General features: G+C 51.0%; 1 protein-coding gene across 3 annotated transcripts; it reads left to right on the top strand.

The window, feature by feature from the left end:
• Positions 1 to 7,458: 7,458 nt before the first annotated feature.
• HAAO (3-hydroxyanthranilate 3,4-dioxygenase) lies at positions 7,459 to 22,662 on the top strand. Of its 3 annotated transcripts, none has more exons than XM_042979760.1 (10): positions 7,459 to 7,840; positions 10,634 to 10,712; positions 15,712 to 15,795; positions 16,109 to 16,215; positions 19,113 to 19,202; positions 19,530 to 19,573; positions 19,842 to 19,987; positions 21,784 to 21,852; positions 22,039 to 22,121; positions 22,225 to 22,662. In XM_042979760.1, exons 2-10 carry the CDS (start codon positions 10,656 to 10,658, stop codon positions 22,301 to 22,303), a joined length of 759 nt encoding a protein of 252 aa, XP_042835694.1. In that variant the 5' UTR covers positions 7,459 to 7,840; positions 10,634 to 10,655; the 3' UTR covers positions 22,304 to 22,662. The 3 variants fall into 3 exon arrangements, with proteins under 3 accessions (XP_042835694.1, XP_007097899.1, XP_042835692.1); XM_007097837.3 differs by lacking the exon at positions 7,459 to 7,840 and adding an exon at positions 7,888 to 8,155; XM_042979758.1 differs by lacking the exon at positions 7,459 to 7,840 and adding an exon at positions 10,281 to 10,342.
• The last annotated feature ends 1,479 nt before the right edge of the window (positions 22,663 to 24,141 follow it).

Raw genomic sequence — 24,141 nt, 5'->3', positions numbered from 1 at the left:
CTGGGAGTTTTTATTTTTAAGGTTAACAACACATGGTTTAGCCATTCTATTAATGGACATCTGGGGTTATTTCCTGTTTAAAGCTGTCATAAATAAAGCTGCTAAGAGCATTCTTGTGCACAGGTTTTTGTTTTCATTTCTTTGGGGTAAATACAGGAGTGGAATTGCTGGGTCATAAGGTAGGGTTTTTTGTAAAAATTTTTTATTGTAAAACTTTTTTAATGTTTATTTATTTTTGAGGGAGCGAGAGATTGCAGAAGGGGCAGAGAGAGAGGGAGACACAGAATCTGAAGCAGGCTCCAGGCTCCTAGCTGTCAGCACAGAGCCTGACACGGGGCTCGACCTCACTGACTGTGAGATCATGACCTGAGCCAAAGTTGGATGCTCAACCAACTGAGCTACCCAGGCGCCCCAATTGTAAACATTTTTTTGGTTTTATTTATCTTGGGAGAGAGCATAAGCAGTGAAGGGGCAGAGAGAGAGAATCCCAAGCAGGCTCTGCACTGTTAGCACAGAGCCTGATGTGGGCTTGAACTCACAAACTGCGAGATCATGACCTGAACCAAAACCAAGAGTCAGACACTCAACCAACTGAGCCACCCAGGCACCCAAGATAAATAAATAAAACTTAAAAAAGACACTCTGACCTCAGAGGACACAACAGCTTCTGGTGTTGGTATCTCTGATGGGGTCACTTTAAAGCTGATTCTGCAAGATCCAGGAAACTGCCAAACCCTAGGTGACAGGGAAGCTAAGGGAAAGGCCCAGGGTGTGGAGTTGGGGAGCCACAGGCAGGCCGGCAGTCCCTGCTTCCCCCACCCCCATCCTTGAAGACACCCTCTCTTACCTCCATTGGCTTTTTTTGTGGTTGTTTGGCTATCATTTTGTTCTTCATTTCTTATTTTATTGCACTGTGATGAATGAAGATGGTCTGATTATTATTTTGGGGAGGGAGGATGTGTTAATATTTCTTTTGTAGTTGAGCCTATGGTCAACTTTGTGAATGTGTACTCTTCTCTTAAAATGCAGTTCTAGGGGTGCCTGGGTGGTGCAGTTGGTTAAGCGTCCTCCTCTTGATCTCGGCTCAGGTCATGATCTCACAGTTCCTGAGTTCAAGCCCCACATCCAGCTCTGTGCTGACAGCTCAGAGCCTGGAGCCTGGTTCAAATTCTGGGTCTCTCTCTGCCCCTCCCCCACTCATACTCTGTCTCTGTCTCTCTCAAAAATTAAAAAAAACAAAATTTTTTAAAATAATAAAGTCTTTACAAATAAAAATATGAAAGCATTGACACTTAAAACTCAGAAGATGAGCTGAATAGTAGAATACTACAACTAAATAGAAAAACAGTAAACTGGAAGATTAGGCAGAATATTCCCAGAATGCAGAACAAAGGGAAATGGGGAAAAGAAAGAAAAGTTCAATGACATGCAGATAAGATCTAAAAATTCTAACATTCACCAAAAAAATTTTTCAGAAACTGATAATAGAATTGATGAGAAACAATTAAAAAAAAACAAACAAGGGGTGCCTGGGTGGCTCAGTCGGTTGAGCGTCCAACTTTGGCTCAGGTCATGATCTCACAGTCTGTGAGTTCGAACCCCACGTCAGGCTCTGGGCTGATAGCTCAGAGCCTCAAGCCTGCTTCTGATTCTGTGTTTCCCTGTCTCTCTGCTCTCCCCCACTCATGCTCTGTCTCTCTCACTCTCAAAAGTGAATAAATGTTAAAAAGAAATTAAAAAAGAAACCACAAGAATTTCCCAGATCTGAAGAATGACACACACATACACACACAAATACACAAAGAATAATTCCCCCCAAAATGTATGCAATATAAGAAATAATAGCAAGTTAATACATTAGGAAAACATTAAGACATCTAAGTATTGCCTGTATAAAATTTTTAAATAATGATCTAAACAAAATCAACAAAGAAGTTGCCAGTAGGGAATTCCAGAAGGAAGTTAAAACTTGCCCAGATTCCTTTGTTCTTGTCTTAGGTTCTAGGGGTAGATATAGATGCTGTTTAACAATACACATTATTGGGGCACCTGAGTGGCTCAGTCAGTTAAATGCCCAACTTTGGCTCAGGTCATGATCTCACAGTTCATGAGTTCAAGCCCTGCTTCAGGTTCCTTGCTGGCAGCGTGGAGCCTGCTTGAGATTCTCTCTCCCCCTCTCTCTCTGCCTCACCCCTGCTCTCTCTCTCAAAATAAATAAACTTAAAAAAAATAATACACATAATTAGAAATCTACAAATTTAAATCAGTGCATGTCTTTAAAGAACAACCCGTAGATACATAGGAATAGAATGTAGAAGGAGAAATGGATCCAAGAAAACATAATCAAAAGCCAGATTCGTAGACATGACTAGCTATCTCCCAAGCATCATTTACTACCTTCCAGTTAAGAGCCAGAGTTTTGTGTGAGGATCCCATCCCTCCCCCATGACCACAGACTCTGGGGGCTGCCTACTCCATCTCCAGCTTCAAGTACAAATCTTAATTAACTAAATCAGAGTATCTACTCCCTCTGCCCCAATAAGTGGTTCAGGTGTGGACATGTGAGCCTTAGATCACCAGTAAACACACCTGGTTCTCAGCTGCGGGCAATTTTGCCTGCCTCCCACCCTGAGACTTTTTGCAATGTCTAGAGAAATTTTTGGTTGTCCCAATGGAGAAGAGCTCTGGCATGTAGTAGAGAGAAGCCATGGAAGTGTTGAACAACCTACAGTGCAAAGGACAGCCCTCTGCAACAATTATTCAGCCCAAAATGTCCATGATGCCAAGGTAGAGAACCTCTGGTCTAAAGGAAAAATTATGGATACTTTACATCCCTTGACCCCTCAAGGAAGCAGCCTTGGGATGAAGCTGTTGCTGCAGATAGCAGATCTGAGGGATGGAAAGAATCAGGGTCCATGATGACACCACTAGTCACAGGCTCATTCTCCCACTGGGTATCCAGTTACATGAGCCTTTCTTTAACTCTCTGTTGGTTAAGCCACTGTTTAACTGGGGTGTCTGTTACTCGCAGCCACAAGCATCCTGATAAACTAGGAAAGAAAGAAAAGAAAAGAAAACACAAAGAAAAGGGATGTATGTAGACAGAATAATGCCCCACGCTCCCATCCACCCCCCCCCCCACCAAAGACCTCCGCGTCCTAATCCCCAGAATTTGTGATTATGTCACCTTGCATGATGAAAGATACTTTTGCAGATGTGATTATATTAAGAGGTTAGAGATGGAGGGACTATCCTGGGTTATCTGAGTGGGTCTAATGTAATCACAAAGGTTCTTATAAGGGAAAGAGGGAGGCGGGAGCAGCACAGGGAGAGAGATGTGACAAGGAGAGCAGAGGGTTGAGTGATGTCCTTTAGCGATGGAGGAAGGGCCTTGAGCCTAGAAACACAGGTGGCTTCTAGGAGCTGGGAAAGAAAAGGAACACAGATTCTCTCCTCTAGTCCCCAGAAAAAAAATGCAGCTCTGACAATATTTTAATTTTAGCCCACAAGACCCATTCAGACTTCTCATGTACAGAACTGTAAGATAATAAATGTGTGTCATTGTAAGCCCCTCTAAGTTTGTAGTAACTTGTTTTAGCAGCAATAGGAAACTTAACACAGCATGGCAATTAGAAAACCCAAAATAAGATGGCAGGAGTACGTACAAACATAGCAATAATTACACAAATATGAAAGAGTTGATTACCTATTAAATAACAGAGGCTCTCAGTCTGGAGATTTTTTTTAAATTAATTAATTTATTTTGAGAGAGAGAGTGCATGCATGGGAAGGGCAGAGAGAGAGGAGAGAGAGAATCCCAAGCAGGCTCTGCATTGTCAGTATGGAGCCTCACGCAGGGCTCAATCCCACAAACCGTGAGATCATGACCTGAGCCGAAATCAAGAGTCAGATGTTTAACTGAGCCACCCAAGTGCCCCTAGACGAGATTTTTAAACTCCAGCTATGTGCCATTGGTGAGAAAACACACTCACCTTTGATGGGAGGAGTTGCAAAGTCACACTGCAAGGGGTATGGATTTGAGAAGGGAAGGAGTTACTCTGGCATCTTTTTTTTTTTTTAAGTAATCTCTCCACCCATCGGGGGGCTCAAACTCACAACCCCGAAATGAAGAGTCGCATGCTCTACTGACTAGGCAAGCCAGAGGCCCTGTGACTTCTTTTTGATCAACTTATAATACCTGGAAAATATACAAACATATCAAGATATAGCAATATTAATAACATATCGATTAATATTCACATAATAAAGTTGAAGTCAAAGTGAAAGAAAACTAAGAGGAAATAGTTCATATTGACAAACACTACAACAAAAAGGTAAAATAGTCTTAAAGCTCTTTACATCTAACAACATAGATTCAAAATGTGTAAAGTAAAATCTGCTGAAAGTACAAGGAGAAACTCACCAAAAACTACCTGGAGACTTCAATTTGCTTCTCTAAGAAACCAAAATATTAAGCAGTTCAGTTTTTAAAAATAAGGATAATGACTATTTGGGTAACACAGTAGGTTGATCTAATAGAAACATTCAGAACTGCATTTTTAAAAAGTTTTTGTGTACTTATTTTGAGAGAGAGAGCGCGCACGCAAAAGTTGGGGAGGGACAGAGAGGAGAGACAGAATCCCAACCAGGCTCAGCGCCACTAGCACAGAGCCCGATACGGGGCTCAAACTCCCAAACCACGAGATCACGACCAGAGCCGAAATCAAGAGTCAGATGCTTAACTGACTGCACCACCCAGGCACCCCTGAAACTGTATTTCTTGTTAATATTTATTTATTTATTGGGAAAGCACAATCAGGAGAGGGGCAGAGAGAGGGGGACAGAGGATCTGAAGCGGGCTCTGCACTGACAGCCTGACAGCAGCAAGCCCGATGTGGGGTTCGAACTTACGAACTATGAAATCATGACCTGAGCTGAAGTCGGATACTTGGTCAGCTGAGCCACCCAGGTGCCCCATGCATTTTAAGAGAATACACATTCACACAGTTGACCATAGGATCAGCTGCAAAGGAAATATTAACACATCCCCCCACCCAAAGACACTAATCAGACCATCTTCACTCACCACAGTGCAATAAAATAAGAAATGAACAACAAAATGATAGCCAAACAACCACAAAAAAAGCCAACGACAAATATAAATCAACCGTATGTCTAGAAATTTCAAAACAGACTTGTAAAAAACTTCAAGAGATAGCAGGCCCAGAGCATAGATTTCCAAATAACCAATACAGCTCATAATCTAGCCCTCCTATTTACGTACAGCTATTTGTTCTTAAAGATTTGCTGACTTATATGAAAGTGTGGGAAAGTGGGAGAGTCAGGGAGGCAAAGACAGGCAAGACCCAGAGGGCCGGGAAAGGGATTGGCTGGAACAACCGGTTCTGTCAATCTGGAGATTGTAGGGATCTGACAGTTATCAACAGCCAGGTTTACCAAAGCCTAGAAGCATCTACTGAACTCAGTGACTTGGACAGGGGAGTCACTGGCATCCAGGGGAGGCCAGAGCAAGGCACCGGCAGGGAGGACAGTTTCTAGGAGCTTTGTTCCCAGGGCAGATGCCGTTTGCTTCTGATTCCGCGGTGCCAATGAGCTCCTGTGTGCAGAGGGGAGAGGTGGCCACTGCAGGTAGAGGTCAACATGTAGGAGGATTCTGGCTGGCTGTGACTAAACAATGCCAAAACACCCAAATAAAACGGGAACTGTCATTTTTCTAAACTTCGGAGTCAAATGGTGCCCAACACTCAAACTAGGAAGGTTGCCAATTGAACAGATGTGTTTTTTTTTATTATTATTATTATTATCTATACAGCACAAACTACAGGGCTTATTTGACAGTTACTATATAGCAGATTACTTAGCCTATGTTTAGGATTCATCTAGATAACTCAGACCCCAAACATTCCACTTGTAGCCTCAATTATTCACGTTATTTGACTACATAAATTAAAACACAGGATAACTACCCTTCTTTCCTTTGTACTATGTAACAGAACACCTGTTGGGCTGAAATTTTTTTCCTTTTAAAAAAAATGTCTTTTTAATGTTTATTTTTGAAGGGGGTGGGAAGGGACAGAGAGAGAGAGGGAGGCACAGAATCAGAAGCAGGCTCCAGGCTCTGAGCTGTCAGTACCCCGAAGCGGGGCTCGAACTCACAAACCACAAGATCACAACCTGAGCCAAAGTGGACACTTAGCCGACTGAGCCACCCAGGTGCTCCTGAAGTTTTTTTCCTTTTAGTGTGAATTCATTCATGCCCTTATCCACACACCTACCTATCCATCCAGTTAACAAACATCCAAAGCAAACCTAATATATCATAGATTCCTGTCGCTTCAAGTGTCACTGTTCACATCTCCTCTGGATTACTTCTAGACAAGACAGACAAAGAATATGGTTTCAGGTGTCATGGTGCCAAACTATATTCCAGAAAAACATGCTTATCAAAAAGAGTTCAAAATAAATAACTAAAAAGAAAGAGGAGGGTGAAAGAGGGAAAAAGAGGTGGGGTGGAGAGGAAACAGGGGCGGGGGGTGCTCCCATCAGAGGTGGGTGGCATCCTTCTTGCCTCTCTGACTGGGGTCTGATTTGCACAGGGGGTTCTGTGTGTCTGAAGGTGCTGAGAAAAACAGCCAGTCCCAGGCAGCAGGGAAGGGGCAAGGTGAGCTAGGAGGGCAGGAGCAGGAGGAGTTTGAATTTTTTTTTAATGTTTATATTTATTTATTTTGAGAGAGGGGGGAGGGGCAGCGAGGAAGGAAGAGAGACAATCCCAAGCAGGCTCTGCATTGACAGCACAGAGCTCTATCCCACCAACAGTGAGATCATGACCCGAGCCAAAAGCCAGAGCCAGGAGCAGATGCTTAACGGACTGAGCCACCCAAGCGCCTGAGTTTGAACTTCTTAAACTCTATAATCTGGATTCTGCTGTCAGTGCCTGAGCTATTTTCCTCCTGCCCCACCCACCACCTCCCTACCTCACCCTCCTCCAACACAAAAGCACATTTTTTCCTAACAATTCTGAGTCCGTAAGGAAAAAGAAGAGAGCAGGTGTCCGGTTGTCTTCCCCTGCCCCGCACCCCCACCCGGATCTCCTGTTTCAAGCCGCCGGCACTGGTACAGGTTTGTCCTCCCACCCCATCCCCGGACCCGGAGATTCCTGAGGGCTGGGACACCGAGTGCCCGGTTCTTCATCTGCAAAACCCTCACAGAATTGTCATGTGACTTGAGTATGTCCCTAAGACACAGCAGGAGCTCAGAACAGTGCGGACGCCTCGTCGGTGCTCTGCTGGCCACCCGCGAACGTAGGACCTGCGTGCGGGTCCGGGTCGCGCGCCGGTCCCTTCCTGGCTCTCCGCTCTCACCCAGCGTGAGTCCGGGCCCAGCGAGCAGCACTCACTAAATCTGGGGACTCTGGCCTCACCGCCGTCCTCGAGGGAAAAGAGGCTGACATCAGTTGGTGCCAGTGGTGGCGTGGCTGCTGTGCAACCCTGGGATGGCTGTGTAGACATTCCCATTTCTCGGATGCGGAAACAGAGGCTTCTATCCTCGGCCAGAACCTCCGAATTCAGATGCTCGGATTTTCAAATCCTCCTTCCTCCCATCACAGTCTGTCCTTCGGGGTCTCCCTGGGGTCCAGGCGAAAAGTCTGGGGACTGGAGACTGGGCACATTAGCGATCCTGCGTCTTAGGCCCCGGCGATATGCGTGGCGCCCTAGCACGTGCAGTGGGTTGAGCCCCCAACCCGGCGGGAAGCAGGGACGCCCCCACCGCGCGCACCGCTTCCCCCGCCAGGAAGCCGCCTGGAGGAGGCTGGGCAGAGGTAGCCCGGGGAGGCGCGGGGGGCGGCGCGGGGCCGGGACCAAAGTCCGAGAGGGGCCACGAGCGGTCCGCTGCCCAGACACTGTGCAGTCGCAAGGCGGGGGGGTGGGAGGGTATCCCGCCCTTTGACCCCCGGGACGCCTAGGAACAATGCGGCCAATGGGCCGCTGGGTGGAGCCGAGCCCCTCCTACACCCGCGGGGTGCACGCGGTTCCAGATTGGGCTCCCGGGCTGCCATGGCGCGTCCCGTGAGGGTGAAGACTTGGGTAGAGGAGAACCGGGCCTCCTTCCTGCCCCCGGTCTGCAACAAGCTCCTGTGAGTCCCAGGGACGCTCCCGTCCTTCTGCCCTCTACCCTCACCTTTCCCTCCTCCGTCTGCACGCCGCATCCCTCACCCTCCAGTGCCCAGTTCCTTGATCCAGAAGTCTGCCATCCTCTTGTGCCTTCAGGGGAGGGGGAGGGCAAGCTGTTCCGGGTTCCACCGCCCTCATCTGTTCCTCTTTCTGGTGTCTCTGCCTGGGAGATTGTGACCTTGACTTCTGAAGATGGCTGAGGGACTGAACCTAGGAGAGATGCAGATGGCACCTCACCACCCTTTCCCCGGGCTCAGTCTCCAACCCCCAGTGACTCTCAGAAGTTTGGGGAGGTGGTTTTTCCATGCCTCAGAATTGCAGTAGAACCTGCAGGCAGAGGGTGATGTCAGTGGAGCAGCTCCTGTGGGAGGATCTTGATTTGGTGCTCTCCCCAGGCTTCTCTTTGCAGATGGACACACACGCCCACCTGGCCCTCCCCTGTGGCCCCTTCACCTCCCTCCCCTCCTCCCGGGCCCTGGGGCCCTGCCTGGTGTGCTCCCCAGCTCCCCGCTGACGCTCCCGTGTATGCAGAACATCCCCAACGGCCTGGCACCCCAAACCGCATGGCCGCAGTCACACACTTTGACAAGCTAGACACTGTGCCCAGTGTTTTTACACCCTCTCATGTAGTTCTCACACATTAGCTCCGCGGGGCAGGATTCTGGTAACTCCCCCAGTGTCCCACAGCTAGTGCAGGATGAGATCCAGACTCCAGCCCGTGGAAGGGCTCGACTCCAAAATCCACGCTCTAGGTCACTGTGCAGCATTGCCACGGCTCACGGCCAACATCCCCCTCAAAGCAGTGTGTCTTCTACCGCTGATGTTGCTCTCACCCCTTTCCTCCACTTCATCTCTGTGCAGCCTGGTTGTAGGTCCCCCAGTGTGCCCTAACGGTGTCTCGCCTCCCTCTACTCTTCCCCGGCCCTCTGGCCACTGCTCTGGCTCCACCTTTGTCCCTTCCAGCTTGGGTGGTAGGGACTGCCCCTGTGCCTCCAGCCCCCCACCCCAGCATGGCCTCCAACACAGCCCAGTATTAACAATCACAAAAGGCAGGCCCTGCCTTTATTCATTCAGCAGGTATTCACTGAGTACTTAGTACATGCCAGGTACTGTTCTGGACACTGGAGATGCAGCAGAAAACAAACTGACAGTCACTTCCTGGTGGCACTGACATTCGGTGAGAGGAGGCAACCAATAAATACAAACAGACAAGGGGTGGAGGCTGGCAGGCATAATGGGCCACAGGGTGGAATAGAGCTGCGGGCCCTCCACTGTGTTTGCTAGGGCAGTCAGGAAGTGTCTGCTCCAGGCCTCTCCTAGCTCCAGGTGGCCTGGTGGCAATCTTTGCCTTCCTTAGCTTCTGCTGCATCACACTGATCTCTGTCCTCATCTTCGCAGGGCACTCTTCCTGTCAATGTGTCTGTGTCTAAATCTCTCCCCTTTTAATAAGGATTAGAGGCCTACCCTACTCCAGGGTGACCTCATAGTGGCTTAACCAGTTATATCTGCAATGACCCTAGTTCAAAATTAAGTTGCATTCTGAGGTCCTGGGGGTGAGACTTCAACATATGAATTTGGGGTCAGGTGGGGGAGGGGGTCATATGAAATGGCTGGGGGGTTTTGAGCAGAGGAGAGACATGATCTGGCTGATGGATTGAAATAGTTCTTGAGTGGGCTCGTTCAAAGACTTTCCATATGTACCTAAATTATACAAAGTTGATTTGAAAAAGAAAAACTTTCCTAGGCTCCCTGGCACCCCTCAGGCCAAGATCAAACTGCTTAGCTGAGCTTTTGTGGCCTGGGGTGACCTGGTTCCACCTTCTTGTCATTGCTCCCCAAGACCACGCCCACACCACCAAGACCCCCAACACTTCCAGTCTCAGGCTATCTGCATCCAACTTTCCCCTCCACTCCCTTCCCTAATTGCCTCACAGCCTCAAGCCAGCAGTTTCCAGGAGCAGAGAGTCTGTCTCATAATCAGACAGCTTGGGGAGAGGGGGTTAGATAAAGGTCATTTTACCCCTCCACTGCCCCCAGGCCCAGGAAGTGGTGCCTGTGGTTTGCTCTCCTGTAATTGGAGATCTTGAACAAGGCCAGGGATCCTGGTTGATGAAGCGATCAATCCACCACCATGCTGCTACCCCAACTAGGTCAGAGGATGTTGGGGACACACACACAAATACACCGAGACATACAGAAGGACACAGGTACACACGTATAATCTCAGACACACATACACACACTCTTGGATAAATAAGGCCATACTGGGATGACAGGGGAGGGGGACAAATGTCAGAGATTACAGGGACAATGATGCAGAAACAGCCCTGTCACCTCTCCCAGGTGTACCCAGGCTCCTTTCAGGCCCCCCACAGGCCCCGGCACCCCTCCTGTCCTGTCCCACTAGCTGATTCAGGACCTCTCCCCCTTGTCCATTGCAGGCACCAGGAGCAGCTCAAAGTCATGTTCGTCGGGGGCCCCAACATCAGGAAGGACTACCACATCGAGGAGGGTGAGGAGGTAGGCCTTCTACTGCCCCCCTTTTTTTAATAGCCCTGAAGGAGGGGGACACTTCCCAAGCAGGAGCCAGAGCCTGTGGACAGAGAGGAGGTGGTCAGATGGCTGATGGATGAAGGGGGCTTAATGGAAATCACAGGACAAAACTGCTGCCTGGAAGTTAGGGATACACAGTGGCACATCTAACAGCTCCGTGCTCCAACTCTGCTGAGGGAGCCCCCAGAAAGAGCCCGGACTCTGTGGGTATGAGAGGGAGGCTCTAACTGTTGGGCATCACCCCTGGTCCTGGACACAGGGGCCGTCCATGTGCCAGGTGGGAAGTCCTGATCCCCTCTTCCTAAAATCTGAATATGAAAGATTGGCCTCCCAACTGAGACCTACATGCTGAGAGGGACCTGGGTGCTCCACTCTGGTCTCAGGAGCCTAGTTCTCCGGGAAGGGTTGGGGCCGGGAGGCCCCCTCCTTATCTAGAGGGCCAAAGACATATCAGTTCCTAGGAGCTGTTTGACAGAGGGGAAGGTTGGGTGGGGGGAATTTGCACCGAATACCCTTTTGTACCTTGAATTTTGAACTGTGTTTCTGTACTGCCTACCTACCCGAAAGTGAACAAACAAAAGTAAAATTAAAAGAAAAAGATGAAGGGTGACTGGGTGGCTCAGTAGGTTAAGCGTCCGTCTTCAGCTCAGGTCATGATCTCGCAGTTCATGAGTTCGAGCCCTGCATCCAGCTCTGTGCTGACAGCTCAGAGTCTGGAGCCTGCTTCGGATTCTGTGTCTCCCTGTCTCTCTGCCCCTCCCCCACGCACACTCTGTCCCTCTTTCTCTCTCTCAAAAATAAATCAATAAATAAATAAACATTAAAAAAAATTAAAAAGAAAAAGATTCTCTCTCTTCCTCTCCCTCTACCCTTCTCCAGTGCCCTCTCTCGCTCTCTCTCTCTCAAAAAAAAAAAAAAAAGGAAGAAAAAGATGGGCCGCCTTAAAGAGGGACACAGGTGGGTTTCCAGCTCTCAGGATCTCTGGTGACAAAAGATCAGGATAGGAAACTCCCACCCACCTCCTAAGGGCCCTGATGCGGGGGTTCAAGGTCCAGAGTCCAGCCTCCACCCCCACTGCTGGCCTCTCAGCCACAGCCAGAACTGGAAGGAGCACAGGAGAATCTCTCACTCAACAAATATTTACAGAACACTTGGTGGGGGGTGGGGGCAGGGAGGGGGGTAAGGACCCCGGGCCAACAGAAGCAGCCTTTCAAAGCAGGCCAGCCCTTCACCTCTCCTAGCTCTCCTAGCCTAGCCACCTGCTAGCCACCTGCTTCTCAGCACACCTCACGGGAAACTGTTTTCCTCTGTGGGAAAAATCAGCAGGAAAATCCTCAAAGACAAGACAGGATGGGATTGGGAGTGGCCACCGGGGGGGAAACTAGGCCTGTTGCAGGGTTTCTTTGCCTGCCTCAGTGAGCCTCAGGCCCCTCATCTGGTTTTCCAGAGGCTTCTGCTCAATTAGCCCTGGTGTCAGTGCCCACCTTTTCTTTCTCCCTCCCTCTTTCCTTCCCCTGGCCCCTCCCACCTCTACCCCATACCGCACTTTTGGGTCTCCCCAAGCTGCTCTGGTAGTACAGATGGGTGTCCACTGAGAGGCCCAGGCCAAGCAGTGATCAAGCAGAATGGCTAGCAGATGAGGAGGGCTGGCCTGAGTAGGTGTCCCCTCTCAGGAGGGACACTCAGGTGACTGGGAGGAATTTGGCTCCAAGTGGGTTTGTGACAGCTTGTTCTCATCCTAAAGTTGGGGAGAGCACCAGCCACAGGCCCTGGGAGGCTGCAGAGCTGAAGGTCAGCATCTTCTCTACTCCTAACCTAGCCTCACCCAGGCTGTGCTATGGAAGCCCCCGAGGCCCAGGGTCCAGGCTCCTCCTTGGTGAGAAAAAAGGCATCCCTGAGCCACATTTTCTTCCTTGCTGAGCTCAGGCTTCTGCAACAGCCCTTCAGGGTCCCCAGCTTCACCCGCCACAGGTATTCCATTTACCCCGCTACTTCTCTTGAGAGGCACGGATACAAGGGGGTCAGCCAGACCTGGGCTGAAGGCTCTGCCTCTTATCACCCATGTGATCTTAGGCAGGTCACATCATGCCACCTCTCTGAGGCTGTTTCTTTGCAGCACATGGGGACACTGGCCCCTGCCTGGTGGAAGGATTCAGTATGTATAAAGTATGTATGTGCACAGAGCCTGGTGCAGAGAAGGTGCTTAAGACACACAGCCTCTCTAGGGGCGCCTGGGTGGCTCAGTCGGTTAGGCATCCAATTTCAACTCAGGTCATGATCTCGTGGTTCCTGAGTTCAAGCCCTGCCCCGGGCTCTGCTGACAGCTCAGAACCTGGAGCCTGCTTCTGTCTCCGCTTCTCTCTGTGCCCCGCCCCCTCCCCAGCTCATGCTCTGTCTCTCAAAAATGAATACACGTTAAAATAAAATGTTAAGACACATGGGCTCTCTGGACCCCAGCCCCCGTAAGGCCTTGGAGGCCAGATCTGATTTAATATCTGCCTGAGCAGGTACAGTTAGTCTTCTCGCTAGCCCCAGGTCCCAAACATCATTTACTTCCAAGTAGAACATAATTCTTTTTGGATTGCCCATGGCTGCTTGGAATTTTCTGCTGCTCAGGACCTGCACCTCTGCTCCAGGCTAGGCCTGTCCCTCATCATAGGGAAGGCGTCTGGGCAGAGAGGCAAGACGCCACTTCCTTCCTATGTTTTTGTTTGAGGGCTGCTGACACTTCGTAGCCTGCCTGGAAAGGGCTTGAATCTGGCCTAGACCATCACTCCAGATCCTACCTCCATCCCAGCTTTCCCTGATATTTGCAGGCTTAAGGTCTGTGGCCCCCTCCCTGTTTCCTCTTCCTCCATCTGTGGAAGGACCCTCCCCTCCCGCACAGGGGCTTTCTCCCAACTGGGGTGGGGGCAGTTGTTACAGAATTGCTCCCTAAGGGAGCCTAGTAGGTTTTTTATTTGTTTTAAATAACGTGTCTGGGTTTTTTTAAATAATAAAAGTAAATATTGCTTATTGTAGAAAACATACAAAATACAGAAAAGACAAATGTGTACCTCATTCAGAATGCTACCATTCAGGAGACCAACTGTGAACACGCATTTATACATCCATCACTGCATAATTTGAATCCTGCTAGGTGTGGTTTTGAATCTTGCTTTTAACGTGCATTAAGCATTCACCATTTTCCCATTTTATTCAGTTATTCAAAAACATAGTTTTTAGGGGCGCCTGGGTGGCTCAGTCGGTTAAGCATCTGACTTCAGCTCGGGTCACAATCTCACAGTTTGTGAGTTCGAGCCCCACGTCAAGTCTTGTGCCGACAGCTCAGAGCCTGGATCCTGCTTTGGATTCTGTGTCTCCCTCTCTCTCTGCCTCTCTTAGCTTGTGCTCTGTGTGTCTCTCTCTCAAAAATAAATAAACATTAAAAAAAAACAACAACACAGTTTTTAATAGCTATATAATGTTCCGTATTTTGACTCTATCATAAAAGAGTGGCATTTCCCCTATTATTATGATTAGCATGCTTGTTGCTACTCCCGCACCACTAATATTAACAGCTAGAGGTTTATTGAGTGCTATGTGCTAGGTACATCGGTGCACAGCACCCTGGGCAGAATTCACAACAACGTCCTGCGTAGATACTGTCACTTTATGAAGGAAGAAATGTAGGCACAGAGAGACTAACTGAATTGACCAAGGGTACACGGGGACCTGGCTGAGCTGAGGGTCAGGTGACATTGGAATCTATGCTTTTAACTACAATGCGCTGCAATCAAACAGCCATGTTTATACACCAGGAGAGAGGTGCCTTTCTGAATCGCTGCAGCCACCTTCATAGAGACAGAAATGCTAGGGCAAGAGCGCAAAGCGGCCAACTGTCCTGGACTTTCCTGGTTTCAGCACTGCGGGTCCTGCATCCCCACAAGCCCCTCAGGCCACTGCGCACGGGTGTGAATGGTGGGAGTTCTCCCTGACCATTGCCAGTTTGCCCATCAGAGGGGTGATGCCACCTCACCACGTTTCTCTAGTTTCCCTGCGCTTGCCTTGATTTCTCTTAGTAGATACGGTGACAGGAACCTCTAACTGCTTACATGATAACAATAGTTATTAATAACACCCCTTCAACTGTTTGGCTGGGGCTTTTAACACCCGTGCCGTGTGGGACTGGTGGAGAAAAAACATGCCTGCCTCCTTCTCCCCGTGCCTTGGGGTGATCTCAGTAAACACATTATTTAGGAATTTAGGATGGAATAGAAAAAACATAGTAGGGCCCCCCAGGGAGATAGGAGGTGAGTGCTCCCATCCCCACAGCCACCTGCCCCCGCAGGCTTCCTGGCTTCCTGCTGGCCCGCCATTTACACAGCCGAACTCCAAAGGCATTTGAACAGACGCTGCCCTGCCCACCGTGTGGGGGCATCAGGTGGTCGAGGGAGCCAGCACAAGCTTCAGAGCTACACACAGACTCAGGTCCAAAGTGTAGCTCCAGGACTAACTGGGCGACCTTGGGCAGGTTGCTTCACTCTGAGCCTTTTTCTTTTTTTCCTTTCTATAGAAAATGGGGCTAATAATACCTTTGGAGGCTATGGTAAAGATTTCTGATAATGTATAGGAGAGTGCTTGCACAGACCCTGGGACACAGTACGGGGGCGCTTCTCCTTACCTGAAGGGCTCACTGAATTCCCCAGTGAGCCTCTCAGCCAGCCTCCTGCCCCCACACCAGAAACCAGCTATTCTGTCCCAGGTACTTCAGTCATCACTTGCATATCAAGATGTGATCCTGTGTGTCCCCAGCACACCCATCTGTAGCATGTGTCAGGGGAGGCTGGGGGCTCGGGGCAGGAGTGACAGAACTGCTCATAAAGGTCTTCAGGAAGTTTCTCAAGTTTCCGGGTCAGAACTCCAGCCAAGGAGCTGGAAGAGGGATGGGGGAGGGTCTGAGCCTGTCTGCTGTCCTGTCCCACAGGTGTTTTACCAGTTCAAGGGCGACATGATTCTTCAAGTCCTGGAGCGAGGAAAACACCGGGATGTGACCATTCGGCAGGGAGAAGTGAGGCTGGGCCCCAGGGGACGGGTGGTGAAGGACCACGGAGCAGAAACCCATCGTCCACTCATCCTGACTTTGGTTGGAGTGTGTCCTCCCTGCCCTGTCCGGCCTCCCTTCCTGGTCCTCAGGCCCTTCCTCCTGTGAACTTTCCATCCTCAGTAAGGCCTGACATTCCCTCCAGTTCCCAGCTGGAGGCTGGCAGAGAGGTGGGCTGGGTGGACCCTGTGGGTTGGTTGGGGAGGCCAGGACACTGCGGGCATCAAGGTCTCTGGGAGGGGATTGCATCCTTGCTGGCACCTTGTCCCCACCACTGCAGATATTCCTCCTGCCCGCTGGGGTACCCCACTCTCCGCAGAGGTTTGCTGACACTGTGGGGCTGGTCATTGAACGGAGACGGCTGAAAACCGAGCTAGATGGGCTCAGGTAAATGGGCCTTGTCTGGGGGTCTTGGGCAGAGACACGGGGCAAGCAGCAGAGGAAAGAACACTAGACGGACCTGAGAAAGCACTTCCTGGCCACTGAGAGGGGTGGAAGCAGTGCAGACCCTGTGTTTGCTGGCTGACGGGGACAGGGTAGGGGAGGTGGTGGCGTGCAGTTGATGATGGGGTTAGGGAAGGATGTCCTTTTGATCCCCTGGGAGCCCATTCAGCCTAAAGGCTCCAGCTGGGACCGGAACCTGTGCTTCCCACACTGAGGTCTGCAGGGATTTGGGAGTGGGGATGCCAAAGTCAGAGCCCCCTGGCCAGGGCAGCCAGGCACACTGCTGCTCCTCCCAGCCTCCAACCCCAGGATTTATTCAGTCTCTGCCAGGATGCCCTTGGCTTATTTCTCTACCCCAGCTCATTCCACAACCAGTGCTAACATGTGTATGACACTTGCTAGAGCACCAGGCAGGTGCTTCGGGTGTATTTATTCATCTAACCCACCAGGGATCCTATGGGGTAGGTACTGTTATCATCTGTACTTTATAGACAAAGAGACTGGGCACAGGGAAGTTGAGTTTGCTAGAAAGTGGAAGAGCTGACATAGTAGAGAAATAGGAAATTAGGGTCAGGACAATCTAGATAGGAGCGTGAGTAAGCACCAAGGAAGGGACAGGGGGACCTGGGTGGCTCGGTCAGTTGAGCGTCTGACTTCGGCTCAGGTTGTGATCTCGTGGTTCGTGGGTTTGAGCCCTGCATCAGGCTGTGCACTGACAGTGCAGAGCCTGCTTGGAATTCTCTCTCTCTCCCTCTCTCTCTGCCCTTCCCCTGCTTGAGCTCTCTCTCTCAAATAAATAAATAAATAAATTAATTAATTAATTAATTAAAATTTAAAAATAAATAAAGAAAAGAAAAGAAATAAAACTGAAGGAAAACAGTTAAAAAAAGCACCAAGGAAGGGACAAACACCAGTGCTGAGGGGGGGGGCACTCTATCTATAGCTGAGTTCCCACTGGGTTCCAATCAGTCACCTAGTTATTATCTGATGCAGCCTGTGGCTCAGAAGGACACAAATTTGTCCAAAAGCTAAACTATTTTTTTTGTTTTTTAATTAAGAAAATTAAAATTTCTCAACAAATTCCTGAGATCAGGATACTTTGCCCCGTATTTTCTGTTACAATGGATATTTTTTAATGCTTCCCTTTTTTCTAATCACCTGTCTTGAAATCAGGAAAAGTAAAAGAAAGCAAATAAAGTTAAAATTATTTGTCAGGAAAGGGGTAAATTTTGTTATGTGAATGATATCTCAATAAAACAAATAATAATAAAGAGAAAACCAGGGCGCCTGGGTGGCTCAGTCTATTAAGCGTCCCACTCTTGGTTTCAGTTCAGGTCATGATCTCACACTTTGTGAGTTCCAGCCCCACATCAGGCTTCAAGCTGACAGCTCAGAGCCTGCTTGGGATTCTTTCTCTGCCCCTACCCTCCCTGCTTGCTCTCTCTCTCAAAACAAATAAATTTAAAAAGAATTTTTTTATTCTCTCTCTCTCTCTCTCTCTCTGTCTCTCTCTCTCTCTCCCTCTCTCTCACTCTCATTTTCTCTCTCTCTCTCTCTCCCCTCTGCCCCTCCCTGCTCAGGCATATGCTCTCTCTCTAAAAAACAACAACAAAAACCCCCTTAATGTTAGTGGTTGCATATACTGATCTACTGCATAATGGTCTGTTGTAGAAACAGAGGCCTGCCTTTCAATTCCAAAATAATTTTTCACATGGGGCTTTATATAAGGGAGTCTTTAGTGACAGAGTGGACAGTGTCCTCAGTAACATTTTTATAGCAAATTCAATAACAGATTTTATCTGGATGCCTTTTTTCCTCTTAAGATTTATTTTTAAGTAATCTCTATACCCAATGTGGGGCTCGAACCCACAGCCCCGAGGTCAAGTCACCTGCTCCACCGACTGAGCCAGCCAGGTGCCTCTGGCTACTTTTGACCCTTAGTAAAAGCCAGGGACTCAGCATTAAAATGCCACTCTGAAGGCATGCTTCCTGGTGGCCAGCTCCATGCCAGGATAGAACGTGAGGTGCCAGACGGGGAGCGTGTCTGTAAACCATGTCCCATGAGCAGGAGCACTTCTCTTTTTCAGGAGGGGTTGAAAAGTGGACGGAGCTGGCCTGGGCCCTGGGAGCTGAGCCTGAGGTTAGACATTCGGTCAGCAGAAGTGCTGCACACACAGGGGCCTGACGCACAGCCCCCATCTGCTAGCGGAGGAGCTCACCGAGCCAGGCTGGGGATTGGGTGGGCTTCCAAGAGTTTCCTAGAGACTGTGCGCCCGTGCACAATGACCTCCCTCTGGAGAAGAGGTCTAGTGCTTTGCTCCAATTCTCAAAGGCATCCATTACCCTTCAAGGAGCAGGACACCTCATCTGGGGGGCATCTTCTGCATGTTGGATTCTTAAGGTTCCATGCGCTCTGATCTAGAGCTAGGCAGGCAGGCAGAGCATCCAGCCACAGGCCCCGTATTCAGGCTCAGCCTTGGCTTCCTCTTTGTAATTGATGTTTTCTGTGTTTCTAAGACTCTCAGATCTTGTAATGCTATGTAATCCTTGCCAAGTTACCCAGCTTCTCTGAGCCTCACAGTTCCTATCCATTTTGTAAAGTTTGGGGAACCAGGAAGGCAAACGGGGTCAATAATACCCACTCCGGAATTTGAGGTACATGGTGCTTTTGGGAGAGCCAGGTTTGGGCAAGCAAGCATTGGCCACTAGGGTGTGCTAACAGGGTGAAGCAGGCAGCCAGCTCTGCAAGGCTAGCCAGGGTCCAGACTTCCACAAGCAGAGCCAGGCTGCCTGAGGCTATCCAGGTGGGGAGCTGGGTTGCCTGTCCTTTGCTCTGGCAGGTACTACGTGGGAGACACCACAGACGTCCTGTTTGAGAAGTGGTTCTACTGCGAGGACCTTGGCACACAGTTGGCCCCCATCATCCAGGAGTGAGCCCCCAGCCCAGCCCCTGCATCTTGCTCTCTGAGGCCCCCTGCACCGGCTGGGAAGGGCAGACCCATCCCAGCGATACTCTGTAGAAGTAGCCCCCACATTGGAGCCATCATGCCTGGGATTTGGTGGGGAAGGTCGGCCCTCCTGGGGTGGGAGGGCCTGAGGGGGAGAAGGGGACTGCTTCATGGGGCTGGAAGTGAGGGGAACCCACAGCAAGTTGTGGGGGGCCTACGAGGGTGTGGGCTCCCACACCTGAGAGTATACGAGTATGTGTGTACATGTGTGTCTCACTGGCCACTCCTCCTCCCCATTTCTCCCTGCAGGTTCTTCAGCTCTGAGCAGCACAAAACAGGAGAGCCCATTCCTGGTGAGCCCCCTGAACCACATTTCCCCCTCCCTCTCTGCTTTCCCAGAGTAGAATGGGTCTTGGCCCAGAGTGCCAGTCTCCTTTTGAGGACTCTGCCTAGTACCCAGAGTGTGAGATCATGGCACCAAATAGTACCCTCCACATGGCTGCTTGGGGCTTGAGCTGCCTCCAGAGCCCTTTCTGGTGATCTAGAGCTGGGACCCCTGGGCCTGCTGGGGCTGGGCAGGCTGGGCCAGAGGCCACTGACACAGCTGTGCTGTGGGTGCAGACCAGCTGCTCAAGGAACCGCCATTCCCCCTGAGCACCCGATCTGTCATGGAGCCGATGTCCCTGGAGGCCTGGCTGGATCGCCACCGCAGAGAGCTGCAGGCAGGCACACCCCTCAGCCTGTTTGGGGATACCTATGAGACACAGGTAATGAAGCCCTGGGCCACTCAGGACATCTACCTAGCAGCCCTAAGAAATGGTAACTAATCACACACACACACACACACAGAGTTTGGGAAGTTGTGACATGAACAGGGCCTTCCTGTTTTCTCCTTGACTCAGAGAATGATGACTTTGCTATGAGTGGAGTACATGGTCTCAAGCAGTCTTTCTTTGCCTTCAGAGTAGGAGTTGCCCCATCTACTGACTAGTTCCTGAGGGTTTAGAGTTATCCCTCTATTAGGAATTCCTGAGCCTTTGGCCAGTGTTAGCCTGGGGAGCCAGAAGGAAGAGAGGTGCCTGGGGGTGAGGGGTGGGTGGAGTGATGGACAGGGAGAGACCCACCCAAACAAAGCTGGCCTTCTTTCATTCAACATTTATTGAGTGCTTATTATGTGTCCGGCTTTGGTAGGAAAATTAGAGTCACTGCCTCGAAGAGTGTATGGTCTGATAAACAGACAAGTTCAACAATTACCATAATCACGTGGTATGTTATTTGATAGAGAAGCTTCAGCAAGCCATAAGACAATAAAGGTGGAACCCAGGCTGGGAGGGAAGTCAGGGAAGACTTCCTGCAGGAGGTGATGTGTAAGCTGCATTTTAAAGCAAATTTAGGCATTTGCAAAAGGAAGAAAGAGAGACTGAGAGCATCCCAAGTGAGGGAGAAGCATGAGTAAGGGCATGGAAGCTTGAAACAGCCTGGCACTGCAAGTAGCTGAGGTTGGCAGGAGCCAGGACAGGGAAGTGGGGGCAGCAGGCACCATTGCTAGATGGCAGGAGTAGCAAGCAGTGCCCAGGTCCTGACAGGTCTCCTGGGCTGGACAAGGTGCAAGGATTTATCCTGGAGACAACAGAGCTTCCCCCAAGCATTAAAGCAGGGAGATGACGAATCCCCCTTCAGAAAGATCACTGTACTGTGTGGGGACAGGATCAGAAGGCAAGGGCAAGCGTGGAGGCAAGGAGACCTGCTAGGAGGCTCGTGCTTGCTTGTGCTTTACAGTTTGCCACTGGCACATCCCTTGCTGTTTGAATTAGACATTCTCGTGGAGAGATGCTCACTGGATACAGACCTGCCCTGAAAGGTCTGGCCTGCAGACACCTGAGCTTACGCGCGGCTGTGAAAGCAGGTGCACACCACAAAGCCCCTCCCAGCCCATCAGGGCAATGGCCTTCAGCACCAGCTGGCCTCATGGCCCCGCCTTCCACCTCTTTCACACCCCTGCTCCCACCTGCTCCGGTTTATGGTGGCAGGTATCTACTGAGTCCCACTCTGGGCCAGCAGGAGCGCAGCCTGCACAGTAGCTGTGTGCTTCCAGGCGAATGCAGGCCAAAGAGGTTCATCCCCACCCATCTCCTTCCTCGTTCTTAGGCCAGAATCTCATGGAAGAAGGGAGGTGGCTCTCTGGGGAACTATGTGTGTGTGATACATAAGTCCACACTAGGCCGTGTACACGCAAGTGTGTGTGTCCCAAGTGTGCCCCTGGCACTCATGCCTTCGCATGGGTCAGCAGTAGTTGTGATGGGCATCAGAGGAATCCGATGTGCATGTGTGTGTGAAAGGCAAGCATGTGTGATCCCAGATAACATGTGGGCAGCTCTGTTCATCACAGATGCAGCAGGGAAGCCTGGGCCTGGCAGCCTTCCTCTCTGAGTCCCGGTCTTTGCTCTACACATGAAGATAAGGCTGTGCCTGGTGCTGTGGGCCTGGTGTCCGGGGGCCAGGTTCAAGACCATCTCCTATGTGGGGCAGAAGCAACAGAAAGATGTATGTCACTTCCTACCAGGTGATTGTCCATGGACAAGGCAGCAGCAAAGGCCCAAGACAGGACGTGGATGTGTGGCTGTGGCAGTTGGCAAGTGGGGCCCCTGGGAGAGGGTGGTACATCCTTCTGCCCATGGGGACAGGCTGCTCCTGGACTTTGGACTCCCAGAGCCTGGGGCAGCTCCCAGGGCCTCCTTGCCAAGGCAGACTCAGGGACTCTTGGACAGGTGTTGAGGCCCAACAGCCTCCATTCAGTTCTCCTGCTCCTCTTTCCCAGGAGGGCTCCTCTGTGGTGACAATTGGGGAACAGCGCCTGAGCCTGGCCCCCGATGACAGCCTCTTGGTGCCAGCTGGGAATGCGTGAGTGCATGGGAGGACTTTCCCCCAGGTGTGGGAGCCCGCTCCTTTCCCTGGGATCCTCAGGGCCCACCTGTCTGACCCCTGCCCACCCGTGTCTCCACAGGTATGCCTGGGAGCGAGGGCAAGGCTCTGTGGCCCTGGCTGTGACTCAGGATCCTGCCCGCAAGAAGCCCCTGGGGTGATCCTCTGAGTGGCCCCAAAACAGCCTCCCCCCCACCATCAGTCTCCTGCCCTCTCTGCTTCTGCATGTACCACTGCTGAGCCACTCAGCGTCCCGGAGCCGGACCCTGGACATCATCATCATCCTCTCAGCTGAGATGCCAGGCTCTTGGGGGGCTGGTCACACCCCCTTCTCCTCTAACAGCTCTCTGCTCACTGCCCTGCACGGTTCTGCTAGCTGGTCTGCTCCTTGAGGCGGGGCTGCCTCTCCATCCCTCTGTCCCCACATACTCAGCACAGCACTTGCCTGCCACCAAAAAGGCCCTCAATAAAGGCTTCCTGGTGGACACTCGTGTATCCGCATGTACACAGACTGTCACTAATGGCAGACCTTGTGTGCTCCTGTGACTGTGTGTGTGTGTGTGTCTGGGATGGTGGGGGTCACTGGGTGACAGTCCAGGATGTGAAGGCAGAGGCTGGCGCGAACTTGGGCTGCAGCAGGGCATTGCTCTGTGCGGGAAATGAAGGGAGAACACGGGAATGTCCCAGGGAGGCCCCCTGTGCAGGGCCAAGCGGCCATGAGAAAACGAGTTTGTCCCTGGTGCCCAGGGCAGATAATCCAAACAAATGATAAAAATTAGATGTTTTTCTGAACGTTAGCTCTGCGCTAGGGAATTCCCTAGAAGTTTTTACATACATTATCTCATTGAATCCTCACCATACTCTAGGAAGCTCAGAGAGGTTTGGGAAACCAGCAGCTCTGTTTCCAAGCAAGGCCTGTCTGCATTCAAAGCTCAGGCTGGTGGGCTTACCACCCTGCACTCTGCGGTCGCAGCCTGTCTCCCTCAGCCTTGGCCAGATGGGAGCCCAGGACAGGGGAGAGGCCTGGAGGCTCTGAGAGAGAAAGAGACCAATGGCCACTGTGCCCAAAACCCAGAGGCCTTGGCAGAGTTGGCACACGTGGCACTCTGCTGACCCCAGCCCGCTGGCGAAGGGGGTGTCAGGTTCTGCAGCATGGAACCGCAGCCTCCTTTGGTGCTGTCCCAGGTTATCAGGAGCTTGAGACCCTCGTGTCCATGCACAGGCCTGGCCCCATGGCCTCCTGAGAACACCACGCAGTGGAGGAGCAGGACTTGCACCTTGTCTGAAGACAGCCCCAGCCTCCACTCCTCTCTCTGTAGTGAATGCTGGGTAGGGATGGAGTGGGGTAGACAGTGGACAGGGAATCTGGAAGGCTTTAAGGATTGTTCTGTCTGGGGGAGAAACATCCAGGTCCCAGGCCATGGCAGTGGAAATTGGCAGGGAACCCTCTGCCTGTGGGAGGTATTTCATCCTGTACATGGACTCTGGACCATCGGGAACCTGGGAGTAACGACAGCAAGCTGGCAGGGCACAACAGGCTTATTCCACGAGGCCATGAGCACCACAGTCAAGGTATTGACTGGACTGCCCACTGCACTCGCCTGGAACAATGTTCTGTTGGCACCACACTCCCTTGCCACCAGAACTGGTGAGGGCAGGGACACAACCGCCCAGTCTGTATGTAATGGGGTGGGGGCTGATGTCCAGGGTGGCCTGCATGATCCTGAGCTATGGGTGCCAGGACCAGCTCCAGCCTTCAGGCAAGCAAATGTCTGATCCCTCGGGGCTATGAACGCTTTTCCCCACCTTACCCCAGCTGGGCCTTCCTCCCACTTCAGGGTCCTCTTGGGCTTCCATCACCCCACTGCTGAGCCTTGCTCTCCTCCCCTGCCCAGGGCAGCATAGACTCCCCCCACCCCCCTTCAGAGACAATGTGGCCAGGTCACTCGATGTAGGGCAGGGAGGGAGGAGGGAGGGCTGCAGGGGTGGGGGGGAGGCT

The sequence above is a fragment of the Panthera tigris genome, chromosome A3, assembly GCF_018350195.1.
Source record: "Panthera tigris isolate Pti1 chromosome A3, P.tigris_Pti1_mat1.1, whole genome shotgun sequence".
In the NCBI taxonomy this organism is placed as follows: Eukaryota; Metazoa; Chordata; class Mammalia; order Carnivora; family Felidae; genus Panthera; species Panthera tigris.
The sequence above is the reverse complement of the archived record's forward strand: the minus strand, read 5'-3'. Positions and strand labels throughout refer to the sequence as shown.